The 19,237-nt window shown below is 39.1% G+C and overlaps 1 protein-coding gene across 3 annotated transcripts in view; it reads right to left on the reverse strand.

Moving 5' to 3' along the window:
• LOC123745083 (mitochondrial tRNA-specific 2-thiouridylase 1) overlaps window positions 1-19,237 on the reverse strand; it is a 95,926-nt gene that overhangs the window by 74,451 nt on the left and 2,238 nt on the right. For all 3 annotated transcript variants that reach the window (XM_069306257.1, XM_069306258.1, XM_069306256.1), the window contains exon 2: window positions 5,913-6,078. In XM_069306257.1, the coding sequence (XP_069162358.1) occupies window positions 5,913-6,078 (166 nt within the window). The remainder of the gene's footprint in view (window positions 1-5,912; window positions 6,079-19,237) is intronic.

A 19,237-nucleotide genomic window follows, 5' to 3' on the forward strand; every position in this document is an offset into this window, starting at 1 on the left:
CTTTCATATTCGTTATAGCAAAAGGTTCGTTCAGTGTTTGTTGGGTAGGCTGCTCCATTATGACAATCTTTCTTTGTTTCAAATGTGTTCCATTTGTTTTGTATTTGTCACTTACGTCTCAATAATGGAGCAGCCAACCCGACAAACACTGAACGAACCTTTATGGCATTTGTCCATTTTTCAAATTGTTTCAACAGTTCTTTTATTTTTCGTTTTTTTTTTTTTTATTATTTAAGAAACATGGAGCAGCCGACCTGTAGACCACCGAACGAACCTTTTCGACATTTGTACTGGTTTTCAAAATTCTTCATTTTTTTTATTATTTACGTTTTTTGTATGTAAGAAACATGGAGCAGCCTACCTGCCGACCACCGAACGAACCTTTTGCTATAAGACAAATGAAAAATAAATATTGAACACATTTGAAGAAAGGAAAATGTCATAATGGTTTATTCAGTGTATGTAAGGTAGGCTTCTCCATTATTGAGACGTAAATGACAAATAAAAAACAAATGGAACACATTTGAAACAAAGAAAGATTGTTATAATGGAGCAGCCTACCTGCCGAACACCGAATGAACCTTTTTGACATTTGTTGTATATCAGACATTTCATTTCTTTTTTCCTACAAAAACGTCAATGCTTTGCAACATCTCAGCAGTCACCCTTTTATATCCCAGCATCATTAGCATCTTTAAACAAGAACAACATAATTTATGTGCATCGTCAGAGGCGTCTAAGAATGTGCAAGAAGCAGCGCGACCCCACCATGTGGTGTTGACGTTACTCAAACCAGCATTCACCATACAGGACGATTTGACGCCGATCAGGCCGTTCGTTACCCAAAATGTTCGTCTTTTGGGGCGATCGTTATGCGAGGTACCACAGTATATACAGGGGTACCTCAGTTTAAGAGTTTAATTCGTTCCTGGAGACGGCTTGTATTTCGAAAACTCGTATTCCGAAGCTAATTTCCCCATAAGAAATAATGGGAAATGAATTAATCCGTTCCTGACTACCCCAAAAACCCCACATCAAACTAAATTTTTATACCTAATTCATCTAAATAAACCTACAAAACTATGTTCAAGTTATTACTTACCTTGCTGTTGAATGCTGTAGGCATATGGAAGATGGTGAGGAGGGGGGGAGGAGGAGAGGACTTACTGTTTGGAAGGGAAGTCCCCTTCCATTATCACATCAGGCAGTGAGGACCTTTCTGGTGTGCTCTCCCTGGCACGTTTTATCTGAGTGCCACTAGGTCCTGGTTGAGGCTCACTACTCGATTTTCAACTTTGTAGTTCTTCCCATACTTCACACATTTTCTTAATCAAAAAGGGACATCCTCTACTACCTCTACTCACAGCTATTTTCTTAGGTTGAACCTTATCAACGGCTTTCTTGAGACCATGGCGAGATATATAAAAACAACTTTTATGCTCAAATGGCCAAAAAAAAGACATAAAACTGTAAATCCTTGTGAAGAATTCAGGAGGGATAGTCACTGAGCGGGAGACAATGGTAAACTGAGGGGCGGAGGGGCGACGATCGCCGTACCACCACTCGCTAGGTCGCCCTGAACGCGTATCAACAAACTCGCGTTCCGAGGTAACCCTCGCCTTCCGAGACATATTTTCCAAGGAAATCCTGCTCGTATTCCGAAAAACTCACATACAGGGACACTCGTGTTCCGAGGTACCACTGTATATATACTGTCTCCACTCGATCATCCGGACTATATGGGAAGGACCCCCAGCCGGATTATCACATTTTTCGGATAATGGTACTTTTTCACCTACGAGTCCAAAAGTGACCATTTCCAACTATTTTTATACTACAAACAACATAATTTGAATTGCCTTGCCACATACAATTATTAAATATTCAACTAGAAACCTCAACTTACCTTGTTGGTGTTCGTCTTCTTGATTGATGCCACACATCTTGAAGTTAAAAATTCTTAACAATTTACGTAACCTATACTAACACAACACTAAAATTAACACTTAAAATTACTGTACAGTTCATTAAGCTAAGTTAGTTTTGACTGCCAGCTGCTGAAGCCTCACTGGTTGAGGGCATTTGGGTTGCCTGTGAGGCCTCACTTGTTGAAGGTGCTTGCTTGCACCTCACTTGTTGAAGCGCTTGCATGCCCTCACTTGTTGAAGGCGCTTGGCTTGCCTGTGACGCCTCACTTGTTAAAGGCGCTTGCTTGCGCCTCACTTGTTGAAAGCGCTTGGCTTGCCTGTGGCGCCTCACTTGTTGAAAGCGCTTGGCTTGCCTGTGGCGCCTCACTTGTTGAAGGAGCTTGGCTTGCCTGTGGCGCCTCACTTGTTGAAGGCGCTTGGCTGCCTGTGACGCCTCACTGTTTGAACAACACGTAACTTGTCTTTAATTGCTAGGACAATCTTCTTCCTCTTAACACTTCCAGAACGATTGATGCTGCTACCAGACATATTCTTGGCCAAAAATGTTCAAAATTACTATGAAAATTAAGAAAGTTATTTAAAAATATATTTCACTAATGGCGCAACACTGTGAGGCCGCACTGGTTGAGGAGTATAACTGTGACTTGTCTTTAATTGTTAGGACAACTTTCTTCCTCTTAACACCTCCAGAACGATTGATGCTGCTACCAGACATAGTCTTGGCCAAAAATGTTCAAAGTTACTATGAAAATAAAAAAGTTATTTAAAAAAATATTTCACTAATGGCGCAGCACTGTGTATAACACGAGGGACGGACGCACATGGGTTGACCAGTGTTGGACAGGTCCACTTGGGGCAGCCATAACGCGTTATGTAGGCCGCCAGGAGGAAAAAAATTCACAATATTTTTTAAGGAAACTTCAGCCTGTGCACAATGCTTTTAGGAAACTTATTTATTTGTTATTACATAATTACTAGTAGTTATTTTATTTGTTTTTGGCTATGATTAATTGTTCTAAAATTAATGGTAATTCCTGTACCCAGGTAGTCCCTCCTGACGCACCCCTCCCACCCTCCCAAAACCACCCACCCACCCCACCCCCACCTACACCATGCGCCTCGAGTCTCGGGCAGACGGGATTAATACCGTATGGCCTGCCTCATGTTTTCATATACGGACAAAGGCACGATTATCTGGGGGCCTGACCGGATAGTGTAATTTCTGCAGAAAACCTGCTTTAATCCGGTCCCTGTGGCTATTTTGGCCGGATATTGTGATAACTTTATCCATTCACGATTTTGGCCGTATAAGGGCGTTTTTCGGATGTTCGAATCCCGGATAATCGCGGGGTTACAGTATATATATATATATATATATATATATATATATATATATATATATATATATATATATATATATATATATATATATATATTATATATATATATATATATATATATATATCCACCCTATATATATATATATATATATATATACACACAACACTTTCCCACCAGGAGATTCGAACACTAGACAGCACAGAAGCCTTACAGCAACTGGCATAACTGGTACGCCTTTAACCCACTGCACCAATGTTCGAATCTCCTGGTGGGAAAGTGTTCTAATATTGTATAACTTCTCTTGCGTGTTTAGGCAAGTTGTGCATTATATATATATAATATATATATATATTATATATATATATATATATACATTATATATATATATATATATATATATATATATATATATATATATATATATATATATATATATATATATATATATATATATATATATATATATATATATATATATGACTCTGTTAGCTTTGCTGGCTGACCAGACGGAATCACACTGTGTCCGTGGAAGGGTGGCAGACAGTTGGCATGGGACTATACTTGCGTATCCACCCGGGCAACCACACACATCAACCTCTCTGCTGGCATAGCAGAAGCCACAGCGACACACAGAGAAAGAGACAAGTCAGCCAAGTACAGGCAATTAGATCATCGGTACAACTTTGTTCCAATAGGGTCTGAGACCCTAGGCCCATGGGGAGAGAGTGCAAGAAGGTTTCTTAAGGATCTTGGTTCCAAGCTCATTGACACCACAAGAGACCCTAGAGCGGCAAGTTTTCTCTTTCAGCTTCTCAGTGTCGCGATCCAGAGGGGGAATGCTCGCTGCATCCTCGGTTCCTGCCCGGCGTTGGAGGAGTTCGAGGAAATCTACAGCCCGTCTACCCAAAGTATGGGTGCTACGTGAACATGAGGTAAAATCATGTGAACATGAGGGTCTTGGCTCCTCATGTGGTGCCATGCGACGGCACTTGGCTGGGCGCTGCTGACACGACAAAATCTTGCTTGGTAACACCACTGCACTAGGGACAGGCATGGTAATACAGTGTTACCTCGGAATACGAGTGTCCCTGTATACGAGTTTTTCGGAAAACGAGTAGGATTTGCTCAGAAAATTTACATCGGAAAACGAGTGTTGTCTCAGAAGAAGAGGGTGTTGATACGTGTACAGGCCGACTAGTGCATGATGGTACAGCGATCGTGCCTCAGATTACCAGTGCCTTGCACCCAGTGACTATCCCGCCTGAATTCTTCACAAGGATTTACAGTTTTTTGTCGGATTTTGGCCATTTGAGCATAAAAGTTGTTATTATATATCTCGTCATGGGTCCCAAGAGAGCCAGTGGTAAGGTTCAACCTAAGAAAATAGTTGTGAGTAGAGGCAATAGAGGATGTCCCTTCTTCATTAAGAAAATGTGTGAAGTATGGGAAGTATGGGAAGCAAAGTTTTGTTGAAAAAACTCACCCAGATAAAGCTGTAGCAGGCCATTGCATTGACCTTTTAAATGACAATGTGATGTCTTACTACAGACATATGTTAAAATGTAGGGAAAAACAAGTGTCTTTAGACAGATTCTTAGTAAGACAAGCAAGCAATGAGCCACAAGCAGGTCCTAGTGGTATGCAGGCAAAACGTGCTAGAGAGTGCACACCAGTGAAGTCCTCACTGCCTGGTGTTTGGAAGGGGATGCCCCTTCCAAACAGTAACACCTCTCCTCCTCCCTCCTCACCATCTTCCATACACCAACAGCAGTCATTAGCAAGGGTAAGTAATAACTTGAACATACTTTTGTAGTGTAAATTTAGATGAATTAGGTATAAAATTTAGTTTGAGGTGAGGTTTTTGGGTAGTCAGGAACGGATTAATTCATTTCACATTATTTCTTATGGGGAAATTAGCTTCGGTTTACGAGTTTTCGGATTACGAGCTGTCTCCTGGAACAGATTAAACTTTTAAATCGAGGTACGCCTGTACAGTACTATGCTCTGAATCCACTTCACTAAAACCAGAAAAGGAGTCACCTTTCTCAGACTCATCGCCCAAAATGTCATTATACTCTAAATAAGTACAAGAACTGTGTGGTCGTGGGTGAATTGGAGTAGACACTGGGCGAGGCGGGTCTGGTGAGTGTGTAGGCCTCGCCATGGGAGCAGGCTGCATCTCATATTCACAGTCTGTGCTACTATCATCGGTCAATTGTGCGAAGTCCTTATCAATGTCAGTCATCAAAATCACTTTCCTCTCCATCAAAAATTAATTCACTGGTTATATGCACTTGAGTAAGTGACTGCGTGCTGCGTGCCCAGGAGGCGTTTGGCCGTGCGCTTGCCATGGTGACTGCTGGGTAACTGAGGCCCCCACGCGTTGGTGACGAGAGCAAGATTTTTTTTACAAAATGGCAGCTGTTTACTATAGCACCTGGGCAGCATATGGGGGGGCCCCCTACCCCACTGGCCATTCAAATCTTGCGCGGTACTCCATCACATCGTCATATGCGGTGTTGCGTAATTTTACTCAACAGGTCACATGATGTGTTGCGCAGTTTAAGGGTTAAGGGTAAAATTCTACTAATAAATACAATACAGAATATGCTAAATGAAAAAAGTAAAAAGAAAATTACTTACATAAACACATCATTCCAGTACTCCTTAACAAAGTTGACTTCACGAAAGGGAATATCCAGTCTCCGGCAGACCCATTCTGCATCTTCTGCATCCACATCTCCGGTGCACTGACCCTTTTCATCTTTTTCGTCCCAGTTGCGCATAAATACACCAATAACTTCATAACCTAAAGTGTTATATCAAGCTTAGCTTTTATCACATACATGTACACCTCTAATACTAAATTGGTAAATTTACTTGAATAAACTAAACAATACTGTTGTACCTACATTTCTCCAAATATTTATTTCAACATGTGTGCGTATTTTAGTATTGGGCTAAAGCACAGTACAGTAATATGCTGTACAAAGAACATTATTGAGGAAGTCCAGTATCTCAACACTTGTATTTCAAGGGTGTGCCAGTGCATCTTCTGATTCAAAATATCATCATATCCTTTTACTATTCATTTTTTTTTTAGTATGATGAAGACCAATCACTTATTGATTTTGATGTCAAAATATTCATAAAAGACCAGAGAATATTCAAAATTCAGTTTTGCAAATCAAAACTTAGTAGTAAAATATAAAAAGTATTCAGAAGGCTGCTGGCTGTTAGACACAGGAGGTTTAAAAACAAGCGTTGAATATAATGAAATGCCAATTTCTGGGTTAGCCCCAGTGGCTCCCTGAAACTATCTTGATCATTTGAATTATTAGATCACATCAACCATGGAAATCTGTTCACCCTATCGGGAACCAGAGCCAGAACTTTGCCTCCTCATAGATGCGCAAGTGACACTGCCACCTCACTGGAAAAGGCATATAGACAGAAAGTGAGCCAATACAGACCATTGCCGAGTTATATTATATATATATATATATATATATATATATATATATATATATATATATATATATATATATATATATATATATGCGGAAAATCCACAGAGAAATATGAAATGAGGTGAACGTTTCGGCTTGTTAAAGCCTTTGTCAACACCAGACTGACTGAGAAAATATATTAATTCAGGAAAACTTGGCTTATTAGGCAAATCGAGCCTTGCATAGCAGGCCGAGTACGACGTTCTGGCTACTAGGTACAACAGTCAGTCTGGTGTTGACAAAGGCTTTAACAAGCCGAAACGTTCACCTCATTTCATATTTCTCTGTGGATTTTCCGCATAAAATGATCAGTGTTTTGTGATCATCAATTGCATATATATATATATATAATATATATATATATATATATATATATATATATATATATATATATATATATAACCTACCTAACCTACCGGGTAGGAAGGGGTCCGCCAAGCGTCACGCCGGCTTGTGGTGGTGGGTGGGAGATGGTCCAGTTTCTCTAATTTTTTTCTTATGAAATGATAAAGCTACCCATTTCATTATGTATGAGGTCAATTTTTTTTATTGGAGTTAAAATTAATGTAGATATATGACCGAACATAACCAACCCTACCTAACCTAACCTATCTTTATAGGTTAGGTTAGGTTAGGTAGCCGAAAAAGTTAGGTTAGGTAGTCGAAAAACAATTCATGAAATATTGGCTTATTAGGCAAATCGGGCCTTGCATAGTAGGCTGACAAGTGCGTTCTGGCTACTAGGTACGACATATATATATATATATGTCGTACCTAGTAGCCAGAACGCACTTCTCAGCCTACTATGCAAGGCCCGATTTACCTAATAAGCCAAGTTTTCATGAATTAATGTGTTTTCGACTACCTAACCTACCTAACCTAACTTTTTCGGCAACCTAACTTAACCTAACCTATAAAGATAGGTTAGGTTAGGTTAGGTAGGGTTGGTTAGGTTCGGTCATATATCTACGTTAATTTTAACTCCAATGAAAAAATTGACCTCATGCATAATGAAATGGGTAGCTTTATCATTTCATAAGAAAAAAATTAGAGAAAATATATTATTTCAGGAAAACTTGGCATATTAGGCAAATCGGGCCTTGCATAGTAGGCTGAGAAGTGCGTTCTGGCTACTAGGTACGACATATATATATATATATATATATATATATATATATATATATATATATATATATATATATATATATATATATGTCGTACCTAGTAGCCAGAACGCACTTCTCAGCCTACTATGCAAGGCCCGATTTGCCTAATATGCCAAGTTTTCCTGAAATAATATATTTTCTCTAATTTTTTTCTTATGAAATGATAAAGCTACCCATTTCATTATGCATGAGGTCAATTTTTTCATTGGAGTTAAAATTAACGTAGATATATGACCGAACCTAACCAACCCTACCTAACCTAACCTAACCTATCTTTATAGGTTAGGTTAAGTTAGGTTGCCGAAAAAGTTAGGTTAGGTAGGTTAGGTAGTCGAAAACACATTAATTCATGAAAACTTGGCTTATTAGGTAAATCGGGCCTTGCATAGTAGGCTGAGAAGTGCGTTCTGGCTACTAGGTACGACATATATATATATATATATATATATATATATATATATATATATATATATATGTGTGTATATCACGAAAATAAACACGTGATTAAGAATGTGACAATGTCAGACCACGGAGGAAAAATGAAACAGGAAATTTCCTTAAGTACTTTCGTATATTAAGATGTATTTAATATACGAAAGTACTTAAGGAAATTTCCTGTTTCATTTTTCCTCCGTGGTCTGACATTGTCATATATATATATATATATATATATATATATATATATATATATATATATAGTGTATTTAAAGGTTACAAAACATATAAGACAAATGCCTAAAGGTTATGGATCTCTTGAAGCTCCTCCGCTTCTGGACAAGAACCGAGGACGCAGCAAGCATTTCCCCCTCTGGATCGCCACACTGAGACGCTGAAACAAAAAACTGGAAGCCCTTGGGTCTCTGGTGACGTCAATGAGCTTGGAACCCAATTCCTTGAGAAATCCCAAGGCACTCTTGCCCCAGGGGCCATGCGTCTCAGACGCTATGGGAATAAAGAGGTATTGACCTGCCAGTCGCCTGTACTTGAGTGATTTTGCTGTTTCCCTGTGGTATATATATATATATATATATATATATATATATATATATATATATATATATATATATATATATATATATATATATATATATATATGCGAACAAGCCTGAATGGTCCCCAGGACAATATGCAACTGAAAACTCACACCCCAGAAGTGACTCGAACCCATACTCCCAGGAGCCACGCAACTGGTATGTACAAGACGCCTTAATCCACTTGACCATCACGACCGGACATAATGAGGTGATAGCCGAGGCTATTTGAACCACCCCACCGCCGGCACTCTGATAGTAATCTTGGGCATAGCATTTTACCAAATCACCTCATTCTTTGGGGCACACGTGAGGAACACAAATGCGAACAAGCCTGAATGGTCCCCAGGACAATATGCAACTGAAAACTCACACCCCAGAAGTGACTCGAACCCATACTCCCAGGAGCCACGCAACTGGTATGTACAAGACGCCTTAATCCACTTGACCATCACGACCGGACATAATGAGGTGATAGCCGAGGCTATTTGAACCACCCCACCGCCGGCACTCGGATAGTAATCTTGGGCATAGCATTTTACCAAATCACCTCATTCTTTGGGGCACACGTGAGGAACACAAATGCGAACAAGCCTGAATGGTCCCCAGGACAATATGCAACTGAAAACTCACACCCCAGAAGTGACTCGAACCCATACTCCCAGGAGCCACGCAACTGGTATGTACAAGACGCCTTAATCCACTTGAACATCACGACCGGACATAATGAGGTGATAGCCGAGGCTATTTGAACCACCCCACCGCCGGCACTCGGATAGTAATCTTGGGCATAGCATTTTACCAAATCACCTCATTCTTTGGGGCACACGTGAGGAACACAAATGCGAACAAGCCTGAATGGTCCCCAGGACAATATGCAACTGAAAACTCACACCCCAGAAGTGACTCGAACCCATACTCCCAGGAGCCACGCAACTGGTATGTACAAGACGCCTTAATCCACTTGACCATCACGACCGGACATAATGAGGTGATAGCCGAGGCTATTTGAACCACCCCACCGCCGGCACTCGGATAGTAATCTTGGGCATAGCATTTTACCAAATCACCTCATTCTTTGGGGCACACGTGAGGAACACAAATGCGAACAAGCCTGAATGATCCCCAGGACAATATGCAACTGAAAACTCACACCCCAGAAGTGACTCGAACCCATACTCTCAGGAGCCACGCAACTGGTATGTACAAGACGCCTTAATCCACTTGACCATCACGACCGGACATAATGAGGTGATAGCCGAGGCTATTTGAACCACCCCACCGCCGGCACTCGGATAGTAATCTTGGGCATAGCATTTTACCAAATCACCTCATTCTTTGGGGCACACGTGAGGAACACAAATGCGAACAAGCCTGAATGGTCCCCAGGACAATATGCAACTGATTATGTCCGGTCGTGATAGTCAAGTGGATTAAGGCGTCTTGTACATACCAGTTGCGTGGCTCCTGGGAGTATGGGTTCGAGTCACTTCTGGGGTGTGAGTTTTCAGTTGCATATTGTCCTGGGGACCATTCAGGCTTGTTCGCATTTGTGTTCCTCACGTGTGCCCCAAAGAATGAGGTGATTTGGTAAAATGCTATGCCCAAGATTACTATCCGAGTGCCGGCGGTGGGGTGGTTCAAATAGCCTCGGCTATCACCTCATTATGTCCGGTCGTGATGGTCAAGTGGATTAAGGCGTCTTGTACATACCAGTTGCGTGGCTCCTGGGAGTATGGGTTCGAGTCACTTCTGGGGTGTGAGTTTTCAGTTATATATATATATATATATATATATATATATATATATATATATATATATATATATATATATATATATATATATATATATATATATGACAATGTCAGACCACGGAGGAAAAATGAAACAGGAAATTTCCTTAAGTACTTTCGTATATTAAATACATCTTCAGAAGGTCATTTTACAGATCGAGTGATGGGTATAAATAGGCAGGAGAGAGTGGTGAAGTAAGGTGAGGTACAATACTTGGACAACGCAGAAGGCCCATTGGCCCATCAGATGCACCCAATTGGCCCATCCGATGTAGCCCAATGGCCCATCTGATACAGCAGACATACAAGCATAATACATAGGAAATTATAACATAAAGAGGTAAATATATACAATAAATTAGTGAGACAAATGTTTTTCAATGATTCTACTTAAATCGCCCTTTAGCTGATCTATTAGAAATGGATCTAAGTTATATAGACCACTGCTAATATTCAAATTACTTTCTTTGGTGATCTGTATCAAAGCGGATTCAATTATGTTTCTGTTATAGGTGCTTTTACAATTTGTTATTGAAGACGCACTCTCCCAATCAATTTGGTGAGCTTTTTCTGACAAATGCACAAACAAAGCATTAGATAATTGGCCATGTCTTACAGAGTATTTATGTTGCGATATTCTACATTTTAAATCTTTAGATGTTTGCCCGACATAGAACTTATTACATTCCTTACAAGGTATTTTATAAATGACGCAATTATCACTACGAGGGCTGTTCCTTACTAATAGCTTACCAACAGTGTTTTCGTAGCTAAACATTACATCTATATTAAAAAGTTTCAAGGCCTTGACAATATTCTCAAACCCAGAGAAATATGGTAAACATAACACATTCTTTGGGCGAGTCCTTTCACTGCATACATTATTATAATATGTACGACGAGCTTTGTTACGACAAACTTCCAAAAAATTCAGTGGGTAACAAAGCTTAAGACCAATCGCATCAATATTCTTAAATTCTTCATCTAAGAATTCTGAACTCACAACTCGAAGAGCTCTTAGATACATTGAAGAAAAAATTGACTTTTTTACATTGTATTTATGCCCTGAAAAATAATGAACATAAGATAAATTGTTCGTAGGTTTTCTGTAAACACTAAACTTTAATGAAGAGTTTTCCCTATGAATAAGCACATCTAAGAATGGCAAACATTTATCAATTTCAGTCTCCATAGTAAATTTTATGGAGGTGACTTGATCATTAAGTTTGGCTACAAATTCGTCTGTGTTTACATCTGAAGGCCAAATACACAAGATATCATCAACATATCTAAACCAAGGAATGATTCCAGGAGTTATTTTTGAAACAAATTTCTTTTCAAAGAATTCCATGTACAGGTTTGAGAGCAATGGCGATAGAGGATTCCCCATTGCCATTCCAAAAGTCTGTAAATAATACTCATTATTAAAGGTAAATTTACATTCTTTAATGCACAACTTAACAAGACTGACAATAATATCAGCAGAAAGAGGTAAGTCATGGCTCATTAGTTCACGAGCAAGATAATCGAGAATATCATCGACCGGTACCTTTGTGAACAAGGAACAAACGTCAAAACTGATTAACTTTACATCAGGAGTGACAGGAACACTATTCACTATTGGGTGCATCTGATGGGCCAATGGGCCTTCTGCATTGTCCAAGTATTGTACCTCACCTTACTTCACCACTCTCTCCTGCCTATTTATACCCATCACTCGATCTGTAAAATGACCTTCTGAAGATGTATTTAATATACGAAAGTACTTAAGGAAATTTCCTGTTTCATTTTTCCTCCGTGGTCTGACATTGTCACATTCTTAATCACGTGTTTATTTTCGTGATATACACACATAATGAGAACCACGCGCTCTTTTGCTTTGCTGTTCCCTCAGACTGCTTCCTTCGTGACCACCTTCGCTTCTCTACTAGTGAAAGCGCACTGTTCCCGCATCCGCCTCAAATTCCTGAAACAATGTCTTGGTGAGCAAGTTGTACCCAAGTCTCTGCTACCTGCCCGTCTGCTCAAATTAGGTGATGAACCGTTTAGTGATTTCTGTGCTACCATTTTGAAAAAACACATTGAAGTTACAAAATCAAAGGAACGTTCTGTTTTCAAAAGCCTGGATACAGCAAAAAGAAACTTTCATCACGCAATACCTTTGGACTGGAAAAATCTTCTGATGGATGAAATATATAGTGACTTACGCGGAAAAATTAATCAGTTACAGAAAATTCTTAAGCGCAAGTTAGAAAGTTTGATTAAAAATAGTGATTGGAACAAGAAATCTAATCCTAACAACGTGTTGAATCTGTCGTCCAAAACGATATGTGAAAATGTGGTTACTGCTTTGGGTTATGGTATGTCTTTTGCCATTTCAAATCAACCTTCTGCAGTTAAAATTGCTAGTTCATTGTTACAGCTTGAAAAACATAACTCTCTGTCTTCACAAAACCTAAACCTGGTTAAAGGTATTGTTTATGGTTCAATGTTGACGCCCCAAACAAACAATTTTCCCGAAAGATTCAGACGAAGCTTACAGGAGTTAAGAGCCGATCCTTCCATTCATATAACAAAGGCTGATAAATCCAGCACTATTGTTATTTTAAACAAGGAGGAATATATTTCGAAAATGAATGATCTCCTCCTAGATTCTTCAACGTACACTAAGCTTAGGAAAAATCCTCTTGAGGACATCATCAAGTTCTTCAATAGTAGCTTGAGGAAGTTGTTAAGTAAACATAAAGATCTTCTTAATCAATTTACTACTTCATCACCTTCATTACCATATCTATATGGTCTTGTCAAGACGCATAAGCCTAACAATCCCATGAGACCTATCATCAGTTCTGTGGGATCCATTTCTTACAAACTCTCCAAATGGCTTACCAAAATCTTGTCCCCTTTGTTAGGAACTATCTCCTCTTCTCATTTGACAAATTCTCTTGATTTAGTTAACAAATTGAATAGTGTTCCTGTCACTCCTGATGTAAAGTTAATCAGTTTTGACGTTTGTTCCTTGTTCACAAAGGTACCGGTCGATGATATTCTCGATTATCTTGCTCGTGAACTAATGAGCCATGACTTACCTCTTTCTGCTGATATTATTGTCAGTCTTGTTAAGTTGTGCATTAAAGAATGTAAATTTACCTTTAATAATGAGTATTATTTACAGACTTTTGGAATGGCAATGGGGAATCCTCTATCGCCATTGCTCTCAAACCTGTACATGGAATTCTTTGAAAAGAAATTTGTTTCAAAAATAACTCCTGGAATCATTCCTTGGTTTAGATATGTTGATGATATCTTGTGTATTTGGCCTTCAGATGTAAACACAGACGAATTTGTAGCCAAACTTAATGATCAAGTCACCTCCATAAAATTTACTATGGAGACTGAAATTGATAAATGTTTGCCATTCTTAGATGTGCTTATTCATAGGGAAAACTCTTCATTAAAGTTTAGTGTTTACAGAAAACCTACGAACAATTTATCTTATGTTCATTATTTTTCAGGGCATAAATACAATGTAAAAAAGTCAATTTTTTCTTCAATGTATCTAAGAGCTCTTCGAGTTGTGAGTCCAGAATTCTTAGATGAAGAATTTAAGAATATTGATGCGATTGGTCTTAAGCTTTGTTACCCACTGAATTTTTTGGAAGTTTGTCGTAACAAAGCTCGTCGTACATATTATAATAATGTATGCAGTGAAAGGACTCGCCCAAAGAATGTGTTATGTTTACCATATTTCTCTGGGTTTGAGAATATTGTCAAGGCCTTGAAACTTTTTAATATAGATGTAATGTTTAGCTACGAAAACACTGTTGGTAAGCTATTAGTAAGGAACAGCCCTCGTAGTGATAATTGCGTCATTTATAAAATACCTTGTAAGGAATGTAATAAGTTCTATGTCGGGCAAACATCTAAAGATTTAAAATGTAGAATATCGCAACATAAATACTCTGTAAGACATGGCCAATTATCTAATGCTTTGTTTGTGCATTTGTCAGAAAAAGCTCACCAAATTGATTGGGAGTGTGCGTCTTCAATAACAAATTGTAAAAGCACCTATAACAGAAACATAATTGAATCCGCTTTGATACAGATCACCAAAGAAAGTAATTTGAATATTAGCAGTGGTCTATATAACTTAGATCCATTTCTAATAGATCAGCTAAAGGGCGATTTAAGTAGAATCATTGAAAAACATTTGTCTCACTAATTTATTGTATATATTTACCTCTTTATGTTATAATTTCCTATGTATTATGCTTGTATGTCTGCTGTATCAGATGGGCCATTGGGCTACATCGGATGGGCCAATTGGGTGCATCTGATGGGCCAATGGGCCTTCTGCGTTGTCCAAGTATTGTACCTCACCTTACTTCACCACTCTCTCCTGCCTATTTATACCCATCACTCGATCTGTAAAATGACCTTCTGAAGATGTATTTAATATACGAAAGTACTTAAGGAAATTTCCTGTTTCATTTTTCCTCCGTGGTCTGACATTGTCACATTCTTAATCACGTGTTTATTTTCGTGATATACACACACACATATATATATATATATATATATATATATATATATATATATATATATATATATATATATATATATATATATATATATACAGTGGTACCTCGCATAACGATTGCCCCAAAAGACGAATATTTTGGGTAACGAACGGCCCGATCGGTGTCAAATCGTCCCTTATGACGAACGCCGGTTTGAGTAACGTCAACACCACATGGTGGGGTCGCGCTGCTTCTTGCACATTCTTAGACGCCTCCGACGATGCACATAAATTATGTTGTTCTTGTTTAAAGATGCTAATGATGCTGGGATATAAAAGGGTGACTACTGAGATGTTGCAAAGCATTGACGTTTTTGTAGGAAAAAAGAAATGAAATGTCTGATATACAACAAATGTCAAAAAGGTTCGTTCGGTGTTCGGCAGGTAGGCTGCTCCATTATAACAATCTTTCTTTGTTTCAAATGTGTTCCATTTGTTTTGTATTTGTCATTTGCGTCTCAATAATGGAGAAGCCTACCTTACATACACTGAATAAACCATTATGACATTTTCCTTTCTTCAAATGTGTTCAATATTTATTTTTCATTTGCCTTATAGCAAAAGGTGCGTTCGGTGGTCGGCAGGTAGGCTGCTCCATGTTTCTTACATACAAAAAACGTAAATAATAAACAAAATGATGAATTTTGAAAACCAGTACAAATGTCAAAAAGGTTCGTTCGGTGGTCTACAGGTCGGCTGCTCCATGTTTCTTAAAAAAAAAAAAAAAAAAAAATAAAAATAAAAGAACTGTTGAAACAATTTGAAAAATGGACAAATGTCATAAAGGTTCATTCAGTGTTTGTCGGGTAGGCTGCTCCATTATTGAGACGTAAGTGACAAATACAAAACAAATGGAACACATTTGAAACAAAGAAAGATTGTCATAATGGAGCAGCCTACCCAACAAAAACTGAACGAACCTTTTGCCATAACGAATATGAAAGACAAGGGCTGCTGGCTGGGTTAGTACTGCGTGAGCAACCATTTGTGGCACACGCGCCTCTGGCTCTCAAACACCTGTCCCACACGGTGTTGAAAGACTGCTCAGTCGGTGAAATTCAGACCCTTTTGTTTGAAGAACATAAGGGTCATAACATTGGTGAAGCTAGGCGCAATAAGGGCTTAACACAACGGTCGGATGCCAGTGATACAGCACCTATGAGGATGATACAGCAAGCGTATCCAGGTGTAGCTCTGAGCCCCACCCTTGCCATCTCTAATGTATATAGATGATACATAGATGAATCGTTTTCTGCGTTCAGTGATGATGCATCTGATACAAGTAGCATAGATTAACAGTGTTAGCGGCTTCCATGGTGGTGGTGTTCATTGATATTTTCAAGAATACCTGAATCTTTTCCTGACTGATGGACACTCTTTGAGGCTAGCTGAATCTCTTCCTGTGTGGGACCTTACAAAGCGATCTTTTCAAGACTACCTTACAAATTGAGCTTTTCCTATAATCGTTTCAATACTACTTTATACTTTACAAGCTTGGCTACATACCACCTACAAGTACTAAAGCCAAGGGTGCACGCAAGTGCGTTATTTGCAAGCACACATAACTATGAAACAGGAAGCAAAAATCTATCTGTAGCTGGTGCAAGGAGAGCAAAGTCGCGCTGTGTACCATGGACTACTTCGTTGACTATTATGCACCTCCAAAGTACTGAGTGTGTAATACAGTGTGTTACTGTGTAAATAGTATGTGAAACTGTACATATTGTAATATTAGTGAATTTTTACCACGTAATATTGTGACAATAAACATTTATTGTGGACACATTACTGACACATGTATCACAGTTTCATGGAAAATTATGAACATTCTACTGTATACATATTGTAAAGGTCACAAATATGCATCATATACGATAAATGAAACAAATAAAACCGCATTGGAAATGCATAGAAAACATATTTGAAAATATATTTGTGGCAACACGCGGTGCTTGAATGGCCTGCGCGACCGTGTCTGGGAGCTTCACACACGGGCGACCAGGCCCTGATGACGTCACAGCGCACCTTGTCCACGCCCTCACAGCCAAAGTAAGTGGAATTTGGTAATTATTTTTACATAGACATGTTCAGGGACGGTAATTTATCATTTTGCAAAGAAAAATTTTATTTTGGGGAACATTTGATGTCATGCACTCTGGGGAAATTTCACAATAAACACAGTGCATCACACTGGTTACATGGGGGGACACTCGTTTTGTATGACGTCCGTTTCACATGACGAACATGGAACGGATTAAATTCGTTATGCGAGGTACCACTGTATATATATATACTATATATATAATATACATACATACATACATACACAGTGGTACCTCGGAATACGAGTGTCCCTGTATACGAGTTTTTCGGAACACGAGCAGGATTTCCTCGGAAAATGTGTCTCGGAAGGTGAGGGTTACCTCGGAATGCGAGTTTATTGATACACGTTCAGGCTGACCTAGCGCGTGGTGGTACGGCGATCGTCGCCCCTCCGCCCCTCAGTTTACCAGTGTCTCACGCCCAGTGACTATCCCACATCAACTCTTCACCCGGATTTTCAGTGATTTGTTGAATTTTTGGTCATTTGACTATACAATTTGTTATATATCTCACCATGGGTCCCAAGAACGCCAGTGGTAAGGATCAAGGCAAGAAAGCCCATGTGAGGATGACAATAGAGAAGAAACAAGAGATCATTCGGAAGCATGAGAATGGTACACGTGTTGTTGAACTTTCTAGCCAGTATAACAAAGCCACATCAACAATATGCACTATACTTAAGAAGAAAAATGAGATTATGAGTGCTAAAGTGGCAAAAGGAGTAAGAACAATGATGAAACAAAGACCACAAATACTTGAAGAAGTGAAAAAGTTGTTATTAATTTGGATACACGACAAGGAATTAAGGGGTGATAGTGTTTCGGAGGCCATCATTTGTTAGATAGCCAGGGTATTGCACGAAGACTTTGTAAAGAAAACCCCTGCAACGAGTGATGCAGATACGAGAGAGTTTAAGGCAAGCAGGGGCCGGTTTGAAAAATTTAGAAAAAGAAGTGGTATCCATAGTGTTGCGAGGCATGGGGAGGCAGCCAGCTCAGACAAACCAGCCGCTGAACGATTTATTGACGAATATAAAGAGTTTGCAGAGGCTGAGGGATACCTACCGCAACAAGTGTTTAATTGTGACGAAACAGGACTGTTTTGGAAAAGAATGCCTAAGAGGACATACATCACCAAGGAGGAAAAATCCTTGCCCGGACACGAGCCTATGAAAGATAGGTTTACACTTGTGCTGTGTTCAAATGCGAATGGCGATTTGAAAATTAAACCCTTGCTAGTGTATCATTCTGAAAATCCAAGGGTTTTTAAACAGTATAAAGTGCTGAAAACTCAAATGTGTGTGATGTGGAAGTCTAATAAAAGAGCATGGGTGACTAGGCTTATTTTTTCGGAGTGGGTGAATGAAGTGCTGTGCCCTGCCATAGAAAAATATCTGCAGGAGAAACATTTGCCACTCAAGGCCCTGCTTCTCCTCGACAATGCTCCTGCTCATCCTCCAGGCTTGGAAGATGATTTGTTGCCCAGATACAATAAATTCCTCACAGTTAAATTCCTTCCTTCTAACACCACTCCTCTAATTCAGCCTATGGACCAGAAAATCATAGCAAATTTTAAGAAACTTTATGAAAGGGCACTTTTCCGGAAATGTTTTGAAGTGACTGAAGCCACAAACCTCACCCTCAAAGAGTTCTGGAAACACCATTTTAACATTTGTAGTGCTTTAAAACTCGTTGACAAAGCCTTGCAAGAAGTGACTCAAAGAACCCTGATCTCTGGCTGGAGAAAATTGTGGCCTGAATGTGTGAGAGAACTAGACTTTGAGGGGT

The sequence above is a fragment of the Procambarus clarkii genome, chromosome 57, assembly GCF_040958095.1.
Source record: "Procambarus clarkii isolate CNS0578487 chromosome 57, FALCON_Pclarkii_2.0, whole genome shotgun sequence".
NCBI classification, from domain to species: Eukaryota; Metazoa; Arthropoda; class Malacostraca; order Decapoda; family Cambaridae; genus Procambarus; species Procambarus clarkii.